Raw genomic sequence first — 13,544 nt, 5'->3', positions numbered from 1 at the left:
GTTACACAGGAGGACGGGGGTGCTTTAAATGTTTTCTTATTTTCTATTTTATTTGAATCTTCTTTATTTTTACACTCTATAGATTTTTTTTTCTTATCGCTATCAGCAGTGATAGGTCCTCTTTACTGAGAGAGTTGGAATCTATTAGACCCCAGATGTCTCCTCTGTCCTTAAAGCGGAGGTTCACCCTAAAAGAATTATATACCGTCCCGTCCAGCATACTTGCGTCAGCTACGGTATGCTTTTATTTTATTTATTTTTTTGCGCTGTATTTACCGTTTAATCCCTCAGTTTCTTTTCAGAAGTAGGCGTTCCTATGAAGAGGGGACATGATTGACGTCCGGCTATGGCGCTTCACGCGTTCTGAAAATAGCCGAAATTAGATCCGACGGCGTACTAAGACGTACGCCAGTCCGATCTAGCCCAGCTTCAGGCGTATCTTGTTTTGTCGATACAAAACAAAGATACGCGGGAGCATCCTAGAAGTTACGCGGCGTATTAATAGATACGCCAGCGTAACTGCTTTGTGGATCTGGCCCATAATGTTTGTGGGTTCTGTGTAATTTTCTAGCAAAAAAATTATGATATTTACATGTACGAGAGAGATGTCCTGGTGGGCAAGTGGTTAAGTAATGAAAAGGTTATTGAAGGAAACGGGCCGTAGCGGAAATGTAAAAATTCCTCTGCTCCATTGGGGGGGATGGGGTGAGAGCTGAAGGGGTTAAAAAAAATGTATTCCCAAGAAAAAATAAAAATCCTAAATAGTATGATTTTCCACCTTTGACAAAGAAGCCCTGTGAAGGTGTTTTTGTTGTCAGAGCGGCGGCTCCCTCGGTGAAGATAATAATGTCTGACAACCAATCAGAGGGCCTCGTGTGGCGGCATTGTTGCGTTTTTCCTGAGCGGGTGACAGAGAGGACACGCCGGGCTCTATATAGACAGAGAGATGTAGGGCACGGGGTGACTCTGGGATGTCACCGAGGTGTTTCCCGAATGAGAAGAGCGGATGAGACACGTTCAGACAGCGCCTGCCGCTGCGGGAGACGGCGACCACCGCCGCTATCCGAGGAGACAGCCGCGACAACTGACATTCCTGTTGTCATCGGCACAGCGTCCCCACACCGCGGAGGTCACTAAGAATTCTCTGTGTAGAAGTTTACCAGAAGCTGCATCTGCTCGTCACCCCGTCACACGCAAAACACTGACATCCGACTGGAAATACGGAGAAAAAGTATAAAAAAAAAAACGCAGAGCGACCCAAAGAACCCCCGAGATCGCAGAACGCCAAAATCATCCAAAAAGCAACAATTCTTGAAGATTACAAACAAAAAAAGCAGCAATTGTTCTTCCTATAGAGGATAGATAGATAGATAGATAGATAGATAGATAGATAGATAGATAGATAGATAGATAGATAGATAGATAGATAGATAGATAGATAAAGAGATAGATAGATAAATAGATAAAGAGATAGATAGATAAATAGATAGATAGATAGATAGATAGATAGAGAGAGAGAGAGAGAGAGAGAGAGAGAGAGATAGATAGATAGATAGAGAGAGAGAGAGAGAGAGAGAGAGAGAGAGATAGATAGAGAGATAGATAGAGAGAGATAGATAGATAGAGAGATAGATAGATAGATAGATAGATAGATAGATAGATAGATAGATAGATAGATAAAGAGATAGCTAGATAAAGAGATAGATAGACAGATAGATAGAGATAGATAGATAGATAGATAGATAGATAGATAGATAGATAGATAAAGAGACAGATAGATAGATAGATAGATAGATAGATAGATAGATAGATAGATAGATAGATAGATAGATAAAGAGATAGATAAATAGATAAAGAGATAGATAGATAAATAGATAGAGATAGATAGATAGATAGATAGATAGATAGAGATAGATAGATAGAGAGAGATAGAGAGATAGAAAGAGAGAGAGATAGATAGATAGATACTATCTATCTACCTATCTCTCTCTATCTATCTATGTCTGTTTCTCTATCTCTCTCTCTCTTTCTCTATCTATCTATCTATCTATCTATCTATCTATCTATCTATCTATCTATCTATTTATCTATCCATCTGTCCATCCGTCTATTCGTCTATCTATCTATCTATCTATCTATCTATCTATCTATCTATCTATCTATCTATCTATCTATTGGATAGATACATAGAGAGACAGACGGATGGACAGATGGATAGATAGATAGATAAAGAGATAGATAGAGAGATAGAGAGAGAGATATAGAGATAGATAGATAGATAGATAGATAGATAGATAGATAGATAGATAGATAGATAGATAGATAGAGAGACGGACGGATGGACAGATGGATAGATGGATAGATAAATAGATAGATATTTAGATATATAGATAGATAGATAGATAGATAGAGAGAGAGAGAGATAGAGAGATGGACGGACGGACAGACAGACAGACTAAAATAGAAAAAAATAGATAGAGAAAAAGTTTGATAGATAAAATAGATAGAGAGAGATATCTTGATAGATAGAAGTTGAGTTGGGTGGGCATTCTATAAACCCCGGTAAATCCCGGAGGTTCTGATTGGCAGACTGGACAAATCTGGACATGTAGTTCCCCCATCCATCGAAATGAGAAGAGTCCTGATTGGATAAAACTCGTGGGGGCGACCCGAACGCAGAGCTCACCCCTCGTATCCATCATTACCCACAGAACACAATGGTGCACATAACATTGTTCAAGAGACAACACTGAGGCTCCCGTCACACTTGTGCATTGTGCTAATGTGCCGTTTACTTTGCGTTGAGTTTGCGTTTGCTGTTGCGTTGCGTTTGCTGTTGCGTTTGCTGTTGCGTTTGCTGTTGCGATGCATTTGCTGTTGCGTTGCGTTTGCTGTTGCGTTGCGTTTGTCATGCAACAGCATAGGGATACCCATTCACTTGAAGAGAATAGCGCCGCCCTATGCTGTGGCCGTGTTATCTTACGAGCGGCGTGGTTGGCGGTTTGTCGTGCGTTGTGGCGGACGCTCACCTTCACATTTTTCCAGAATGTGGACGGTTTCTCCCAGTTCTAGAGTTAACCCTTGTGGCACCGATCCTCGGAAGCCGGATAAGACTGAGGGAGACAAAGAGAGAGTCATCAGCGACAATCAGCAATGAAATGACAATAAAGATTCAGCGTTCGGTATATTCTTATCACACATTTCTTTCTCGGCGCCGGGCGAATGTCAGCGCTCCGTGTGACCCCACCCCCCCTCGCCACCTTCCTACGGGATTGCTGCTCTGTACAGGCGGGGGGGGGGGGTGACATTATGGGAATATGTGGTGGGGCTCATTGTAACTCTGTGTCACTGCGCCGTGACATTGTAACAATCTGCAACACGCAAGGATACAATAATACATAATACTATACAATGATACAATAATACATAATACTATACAATGATACAATAATACATAATACTATACAATGATACAATAATACATAATACTATACAATGATACAATAATACATAATACTATACAATGATACAATAATACATAATACTATACAATGATACAATAATACATAATACTATACAATGATACAATAATACATAATACTATACAATGATACAATAATACATAATACTATACAATGATACAATAATACATAATACTACACAATGATACAATAATACATAATACTATACAATGATACAATAATACATAATACTATACAATGATACAATAATACATAATACTATACAATGATACAATAATACATAATACTATACAATGATACAATATTATTACTATATACATTAAAACCTTGGTTTGAGAGCGTTTTGCAAGACAAGCAAAATGTTTTATTAAATTTTGCCTTGATATACAAGCGATGTCTTGATATAAGAGCAGCATCATGTCACCACTGAGTATAAAAAAGGAGCCTCTAAGTGTAGCAATATGGTTACATTTAACCACTTAAGGACCGCCTCCTGCACATATACGTCGGCAGAATGGCACGGCTGGGCACAAGCACGTACCTGTACGTCCTCTTTAAGTGCCCAGCCGTGGGTCGCGGGCGCGCGCCCGTGGCGCATGCCCGCGACCCGGTCCGAAGCTCAGTGACCGCGACCGCTCAGCTTCCCCGTTCTTCACTGTGGCGCTGTCATTGATCGTGTGTTCCCATAATATAGGGAAACACGATCAATGACGTCCCCCTACAGTTAGAAACACAGATGAGGTCACACTTAACCCCTTCAGCGCCCCCCTAGTGGTTAACTCCCAAACTGAAATTGTCATTTTTTACAGTAAACAATGAATTTTTTTATGCATTTTTTGCTGTGAAAATGACAATGGTCCCAAAAATGTGTCAAAATTGTCCGAAGTGTCCGCCATAATGTCGCAGTCACGAAAAAAAAATCGCTGATCGCCGCCATTAGTAGTATAAAAATAATTTAAAAAATGCAATAAAACTATCCCCTATTTTGTAAACGCTATAAATTTTGCGCAAACCAATCGATAAACGCTAATTGCGATTTTTTTTTACCAAAAATAGGTAGAAGAATACGTATCGGCCTAAACTGAGGGAAACATTTTTTTTTATATATTTTTGGGGGATATTTATTACAGCAAAAAGTAAAAAATATTGCATTTTTTTCAAAATTGTCGCTCTATTTTTGTTTATAGCGCAAAAAATAAAAACCGCAGAGGTGATCAAACACCACCAAAAGAAAGCTCTATTTATGGGGGAAAAAGGACGGCAATTTTGTTATCTGACCCCCCCCCCCCCACCATGAGACAGTTTCATATTATGTGACCCCCATGAGACAGCCCTGTGTTCTGTGACCCCCATGAGACATTTTTATATTATGTGACCCCCATAGCTCTGTACTATGTGACCCCCATAATACAACCCTGTATTATGATCAATGACACCATGAGACTGCTCTGTATTATGATGGGTGACACCACGAGACTGCTCTGTATTATGATGGGTGACACCATGAGACTGCTCTGTATTATGATGGGTGACACCATGAGACTGCTCTGTATTATGATGGGTGACACCATGAGACTGCTCTGTATTATGATGAGTGACACCATGAGACTGCTCTGTATTATGATGGGTGACACCATGAGACTGCTCTGTATTATGATGGGTGACACCATGAGACTGCTCTGTATTATGATGGGTGACACCATGAGACTGCTCTGTATTATGATGGGTGACACCATGAGACTGCTCTGTATTATGATGGGTGACACCATGAGACAGCCCAAATGATGATCGGGCCCCATAGGAGAGCTCCATACTGTGACCCCCGCTCTGACTTGCCTCCAGTGCTATCAATAACCTGCAATCCAGGCGGCTGTCTGCAGGGAGTCTGTACACAGCCTTGTAAATGGACTGCGTCAGCTCCATCTCTCTTCCTCGGTGACACCCTGACTGCGAGTTCTCTCTCAATGCTGCAGTAGTAACCCCCTCACTGCCAGATCCGAGCCGCCGCCACCACCAGGGGGGGAGCGCTGCAAGCAAATCCACCCTCATCAAGACACAAAGAGGAGCAGATCACTACTCCCACCATGTACCTACTACAAGGAGGACACCCTTCCTCTAATCACCCTCCAGATACTACTGCCAGGACACCCCCATTACCCTCACCTACTACTGCCAGGACAACCCCATCACCCTCACCTACTGCCAGGACACCCCCATTACCCTCACCTACTACTACCAGGACACCCCCATTACCCTCACCTACTACTACCAGGACACCCCATTACCCTCACCTACTACTGCCTGGACAACCCCATTACACTCCACCTACTACTGCCAGGACACCCCCATTACCCTCACCTACTACTACCAGGACACCCCCATTACCCTCACCTACTACTACCAGGACACCCCCATTACCCTCACCTACTACTGCCTGGACAACCCCATTACACTCCACCTACTACTGCCAGGAAACCCCCATTACCCTCCAGCTACTACTGCCAGGAAACCCCCATTACACTCCACCTACTACTACCAGGACACCCCCATTACCCTCACCTACTACTGCCAGGACACCCCCATTACCCTCACCTACTACTGCCAGGACACCCCCATTACCCTCACCTACTACTACCAGGACACCCCCATTACCCTCACCTACTACTACCAGGACACCCCCATTACACTCCACCTACTACTACCAGGACACCCCCATTACCCTCACCTACTACTACCAGGACACCCCCATTACCCTCACCTACTACTACCAGGACAACCCCATCACCTACTACTGCCAGGAAACCCCCCTTCACTCTCTGCACCTACCAGCAGGACACCCCTACCCCAATCACCCTCTACCTACTACACCCCCATTACCCTTCACCTACTACTACCAGGACACCCCATTACTCTCCAGCTACTACTGCCAGGACACCCCCATTACCCTCCACCTACTACGGCCAGGACACCCCCATTACACTTCACCTACTACTGCCAAGACACCCCCATTACCCTCCAGCCACTACTACCAGGACACCCACATTACCCTTCGCCTACTACTTCCAGGACACCCCATTACCCTCCAGATACTACTGCCAGGACACCCCCACTACAGTCCACCTTCTACTGCCAGGACACCCCCATTATCCTCCACCTACTACTGCCAGGACACCCCCATTACCCCCCAACTACTACTGCCAGGACACCCCCATTACACTTCACCTACTACTGCCAGGACACCCCCATTACCTTCCACCTACTACTGCCAGAACACCCCCATCACACTCCACCTATTACCACCAGGACACCCACCCCCACATCACCCTCCACCTACTACCACCAGGACACCCACCCCCGCATCACCCTCCACCTACTACCGCCAGGACACCCACCCCCACCTACTACCACCAGGACACCCACCCCCGCATCACCCTCCACCTACTACCGCCATATATCAATGTTCTTTGCTTCCTCGAACTTTGATCTTTGGGTGACAACATTCCATCACTCAGAGCCCACTGAGGTTTTCTAAGGAGACCTAGATTATAACATCGGCGGAAGTGTGTAAGTGACAATCTGGAAACAGCCAATAAAAATCCTCCCTGCATTAAACTCTGTGATCTGGTGAAAGCGAAAGATTTGATTTTGGTTGCCATGGCAATTCTTTAATTTGACAATGGCGCTCAGCTCTCTGTACTTTGTGTTCGGGTTAAAGTTTAGACGTTCTTCGTGGAAAAAAATCCGCACAACAATTCCAGGTAAAAGAAAACGCGAATCGGATTTTTACACTGTTTTACGGGACGCAGCGATCCCGGCGTCCCCACCTTTATAGAAGGCAGCGCCGTTTTGCCTGGGTAGAGACGGAAATGAAAAAATATTTTGCCTTCTTCTGGATCCACAGTGGGTGTAACGTTCCATTTATTTATTTTTAATATTTTTTTATTTTTTCTTGCGCTGAAATGCACATCGAAACGCGTAAAACAATGCAGGAAAATTCAGACGCAAAGGTTGTAAAATCAATGGGCTGGGTCGCAGTGGGTTTAGATATGACTGCGTCAGCTGAGGTCGCCTGTTGTTAACCACTTCCCATCCGGGGCCAATTCTGGCACTTCGCTCCTACATGTAAAAATCATCATTTTGTTATTTATTTTTTAAATTATGTAGAACCCCCAAACATTATATATATGTTTTTTTTTTTTTAGTAGAGATCCTAGGGAATAAAATGGCGGCTGTTGCAACTTTTTATGTCACACAGTATTTGCGTAGTGATTTTTCAAACGCTTTTTTTTGGGGGGAAAACAAACTGTTTCATGAAAAACAAAACACTAAAGTCAGCCCAATTTTTTTGTATAATGTGAAAGAAAGATGATGTTACCTTCGCCTAAATAGATACCTAACATGTCACGCTTTAAAATTGCGCGCACTGATGGTATGGCGCCAAACTTTGCTACTTAAAAATCACTTTTTTTTTTACAGGTTACCTGTTTAGAGTTACAGAGGAGGTCTAGGGCTAGAATTATTGCTCTCGCTCTAACGTTCGCGGCGATACCTCACATGTGTGGTTTGAACGCCGTTTACATATGTGGGCGCGGCGTATGTATGCGTTCGCTTCTGTGTGCAAGCTCGTGGGGTCGGGGGCGCTTTAACATTTTAAAATATATATTATATTTGTTCTTTTTGCATTTATGTTTGAAACAGCAATAAAAAGTAATTAAATAAAATAGAAAAACATTCTAAAATGTATATTATATAAATATATAAGATTATATATATATATATATATATATATATATATATATATATATATATATATATATATATATATATATATATATATATATATATATATATATATATATATATACACATTTTAAAATGTTTTTTTTCTATTTTATTTAATTATTTTTTATTGCTGTTTCAAACATAAATACAAAAAGAACAAAAAAATAAATATATATATATATATATATTTTGTTCTTTTTAGTATTTATGTTTGAAACAGCAATAAAAAGTAATTAAATAAAATAGAAAATAAAAACATTTTAAAATGTATGTTATATAAATATATAAGATATTATATATATATATTTTTTCTTTTTGTATTTATGTTTGAAACAGCAATAAAAAGTAATTAAATAAAATAGAATTTTTTTTTTTAAATGTATATTATATAAATATATAAGATTTCCAAATTACGAATTTTTGAACTTCCAGAATTTCCCAAAAAAGCGAAGAAGCTAATAAAACGAAAATGAACGAATTTTTCGTCAGTGCACACTTCTACTGCATTAAACGCACATTTAAGAAAAACGCGCATCGAACGCAAGTGAGCGGATTGTCACTGACCTCAATGGCGCGGTGTGAATGGCGGTTATGAGGTCTGCATACGACCTGCTTTGGAGATGCGTTTTCGTTGCAGGCGAATCAAACCTTTTTGCGTCCTAATGCACGCGTTCCATCCGCGCCGCGTTCAAATATAAAAACGCCTGCATTGGACAGCAAGCCCCGTTCGCCCCGCACAATGGCGGCATACTTAGGCGACCATTCAGTCGGATTGCTGGAAACCAATGAAACGCTGGCAGAGCAACGGTTAATGGCTGGTTTGTTGCTAAGGATTCCAGCGCGCCTTTGCGTAATTATCTCTTCTGTCTTTTTTTTTTTTTTTTATCTCTTTCACTCTTCCGGAATTTCGCCCAGAAGAAAAAAAAAAAAAAAACAACATTTTTTGAACATGTGAATACCTTTTCGTGACGTTTCCCGTCTGATCCTTCGCTTTAAATTCATTTATACAAATTTAAAAGAAGGAGGCGAATCTTCAGAACCGCGCAAACAGTTTAACCGTTTCCCCGCCCGCAGGACGTCATATGACATCCTGGACTTTCAGTGAGGATACCTGAATGATGGGTGCAGCTACAGGCATCAGGAATTTTGGGGCCCCTTACGCAGCTTCAGGCATGGGCCCCCTGGTGGAGCAGAGAACCGAGGGGGGTTTGGCACCACAAATTGAGAACTAGGGGGTGCCGCCACGAATTGAGAAGCGACGTACAAAAAAATAAAATATATATATATTGAAAAAAAAAGGGGGGTTGCCATCCGGGCCCATTATACATCGGGGGGGGGGGGGGGGGCTTTGGGTGCTGATGAACAAAAAATAATAAATAAAAAATAAATAAATAAGTAAAAAAAAACATTTAAAAATAAAAATAAAAAAATAAAAATAGGGGGTTGCCATCCGGGCCTCCGGGGCCCACCGGGCCCCTTACAGGCTTTGGGTGCTGACAAAAAATAAATAAATAAAAAATAAATAAATACGTAAAAAAAAACATAAGAAAAGAAAATAAGGGGGTTGCCATCCGGGTCCCTTATAGGTCAGGGGGAGGGGGCTTTGGGTGCTGACAAACATAAAAAACATATATATATATATATATATATATATTTTTAATTATTAAATAAATAGGGGGTTGCCATCCGGGCCCCTGGGGACCCCCCGGGCCCCTTAAAGGTGTACTGCCTGTACCCCCCCCCCCTGATGGCGGCCCTGCAGGCATCATTCAGATATCTTCATTTTCAGCCGGCGATTCTGCGCACCATAAGAACGATCATAGCGGCAGTTTCGCCGCTTGATCGTTCTTATAGGTGACTGGAGGGGACGCCCCCCCCTCCCGCCGCCAGCCGGTGCTTCTCTGGGATTTCCCGTGCCATCGGGGACCCAGATAAACGCTCGGCCGGCGCCGGATGGGAAGCGTAGATGTTCACCGGTCATCTCTATAAACGTCGGAAGGCCCGGGCACGACGTTATGACATCACGCCCGGGTACGCAGAAGTAAACAAAGCCGTGATCGCGGCTGTCAGCATGAGATCGGTGAATTTTTTTCCCTGATCTCATGCTTTCCAGCCTGGAGGCTGGCCATAAAGAGGACCTGTCACTAACAATTCCTATTACAAGGGATGTTTACATCCCTTGCTCTAGACCTCCTCTGTAACTCTAAACGGGTAACATGTAAAAAAAAAAATAAAAAAAAATTAAGCGTCGCCTATGGAGATTTTTAAGTACTGAAGTTTGGCGCGCATTCCACGAACGCGCGCAATTTTGAAGCGTGACATGTTAGGCATCTATTTACGGGATGTAACCTCATGTTTCACATTGTGCAAAAAAATTGGGCTAACTTTACCGTTTTGTTTATTTTTTAATTCATGAAAGCGTTTGATGCATGAAAGCGTTTGAACAATTATTGCGCAAATACCGTGCGAGATAAAAAGTTGCAATGACCGCCATTTTATTCCCTGGGGTGTCTGCTAAAAAAAAACCATATATAATGTTTGGGGGGTTCTGAGTAATTTTCAAGCAAATGATTTTTACATGTAGGAGAGAAGTGTCGGAATAGACTTGTTATGGAAGTGGTTAATGGCGGTTACAAAGGCGGCGCAGCGTACGGGAAAAGAAGCGTTCCTAAAAAAAGACTCGGAATCTGAGAAGTGTGTTGTGTGAAGTCTCTTTATCTCTTTATCGCAAATGTGTCCTTGGTGGAGAGAAGAAACGTGAGAGGCTGCAGCCCACTGAACACCCCATTACACGTGTGCACAACGACGCCCACACAGCCGGCGACGCACTCTGCCGCTGCATCCGAGAGTCAGGCGCTGCCAAGGAAGAGACAGATTGTTCAGGAAGGGTTGGAGCGTAAGAGAGAGATTTTATGTGCACTCGGGTCATACGATCCACACGATCAAACGCTACAGACCGGGAGGAACCACAAGTCTCAGCATGCCACGACGCATTGAGAAAAAATGTTAGTCTTACACACGATCGGAAATTCCGTCAAGAAAAGTTTGGCGTGAGCTTTTGGTCGGAAATTCCGACCGTGTGTAGGCTCCATCGGACTTTCGCTGTCTGAATTTCCGCCAACAAAAGACTGAAAAGCAGGTTCTCAATTTTTCAGACGGGAAAAAATTCCGATCGGAAATTCCGATCGTCTGTAGCAATTCCGACGCGCTTAATTTCCGACGCATGCATGAAAGCATTGAACTTAATTTTTCTCGGCTCGTCGTAGTGTTGTAACATCGCCGCGTTCTTGGCAGTCGGAATTCGGTGCTTGTATGCCAACCATTTTTCTCGGCTCGTCGTAGTGTTGTAACATCGCCGCGTTCTTGGCGGTCGGAATTCGACGCGGCCGCAAGCTTGAGCCAAAATTCCGTCTGAAAAAAAAATCCACGGTTTTCTTGTCGGAATTTACGATCGCGTGTGTACGCGGCGTTAGTCCCATTTTTAGTCTTCTGCAATCGTTTTAGTTTTATGCCGAGTACACACGATCGGAAAATCCAACAAGAAAACCGGGGATATTATTTTTTTTGACGGAATGTTGGCTCAAACTTGTGTTGCACCAAATTCCGAACGTCCAGAACGCGGGTGACGTACAACACTACGACGAGCCGAGAAAAATGGTTGGCATACAAGATGGTATCCGAGGCCAGCTTGACTTTTTCTGGCGATCGCCAGCAGAACCGGGGCAGGGTTATCTAGTGCCCAGGGCAAGGACCCAGAATTGCACCCACCACTATTAATTCATGGTGTACAATGGGTGTACCACCCTGCGTCTGTTTTTGCCCCTGCACTTCACTGCGCCCGGGGCAACAGTCCCTCCTGCCCCCCCCCCCCTTTGCCCTGATTGTCCGGTTGGCCGTCCAATGCCTGTGAATTTCCTCTCATTGGTGCCCCAGATCTCCATCCACAGTGATGTTTTTTTTTTTTTTCGCTCCGTGTCACAGGAGAAGGTCTCTCGCGTTTCCTCCCCGCTCCCCGATCCCCGCTCCCCGCTCCACGCCCGGACATTATTCTGTCTGAATGCTCCCAGCGACAAGAGAGCCGTTTCCGGATAATTTGCCGTATTACCGCCAAAGTGGCCGAAGCCGGGGCAGGTCCCCATTGGCTCCGCGCTCTGGAGCTCTGCGATACGAGTTTTTTTCCGTGAATTAAGGTCAGACACAGCCCCGGAGAAGGCTGAGGAGAGGGGGGGAGGGGTGGGGAGTCGTTTGGATGAAGGATTATTTAATGCTGATTTGATTATAACAATCATTCCTGCACAGAGGCCTAATGCCGCAATGGAGGTCCCCGGCGCGGAGGGAGGGGGGGCAGGCTTCATCCCGGGGCCTGCGCCGTCACCCCGGCGGTCTCTGCGTCGGAGGAGGTTGGAGACACCAGCAGCAGCAACATATAGAAAAACCAGCAGGATTGTTTATTTCCCCGCTCTAATGACCTCTGTGCTGGCTCAGCAAGTCCACAGCTGCTCTGTTAACCAGTTCTGAGCGGGAGCCAAGCCCCCCCCGGGGGGGGGGGGGGGAATAAGAGGTTATTCCGGAGAAAATCCCTCCGTCAGCACCGGAGACATGGATGCCCTTCATGTGATTTATCAGAAAAAGCAGCAAAGTGCCAATGTATGGAGAGAGCTGGAAGTCAGGAGGTTACCTGCCAGCTTGGGACCTCACTAAGAAACTACAAGTCTCAACATACCCCCCCCCCCCCCCCCATTAGCCGGGAGGATGATCGTCCCTGTAGGCCAGTGGTGGTCAACTTTCATGATATGACCGGGAGGGTCTCACCTCCAGCCCCTGACATCACCAACATAATGTTCAGCGTCAGAGACCATGGGCGTGATACAAGAGATGGTCAGAGACCATGGGCATGATACAAGAGATGGTCGGAGACCATGGGCATGATACAAGAGATGGTCAGAGACCATGGGCATGATACAAGAGATGAGCACGATACAAGAGATGGTCAAAGACCATGGGTGTGATATAAAAGATGGTCAGAGACCATGGGCATGATACAAGAGGTGGTCAGAGACCATGGGCGTGATACAAGAGGTGGTCAGAGACCATGGGCATGATACAAGAGATGTTTAGAGACCATGGGCATGATACAAGAAATGGTCACAGACCACAGGCATGATACAAGAGATGGGCATGAGACAAGAGATGGGTATGATACAAGAGATGGGTATGATATAAGAGATGGTCAGAGACCATGGGCATGATACAAGAGATGGTCAGAGACCATGGCCATGA

At 44.0% G+C, this 13,544-nt stretch overlaps 1 protein-coding gene across 11 annotated transcripts in view; it reads right to left on the bottom strand.

Annotated features, from left to right (window-relative positions):
- DOCK3 (dedicator of cytokinesis 3) overlaps positions 1-13,544 on the bottom strand; it is a 160,742-nt gene that overhangs the window by 121,539 nt on the left and 25,659 nt on the right. For all 11 annotated transcript variants that reach the window (XM_040358742.1, XM_040358731.1, XM_040358732.1 and 8 more), the window contains exon 2: positions 3,030-3,113. In XM_040358742.1, the coding sequence (XP_040214676.1) occupies positions 3,030-3,113 (84 nt within the window). The remainder of the gene's footprint in view (positions 1-3,029; positions 3,114-13,544) is intronic.

The sequence above is a fragment of the Rana temporaria genome, chromosome 7 (assembly GCF_905171775.1).
Source record: "Rana temporaria chromosome 7, aRanTem1.1, whole genome shotgun sequence".
Lineage (NCBI taxonomy): Eukaryota > Metazoa > Chordata > Amphibia > Anura > Ranidae > Rana > Rana temporaria.
This window is presented reverse-complemented; position numbering and strand designations above follow the sequence as displayed.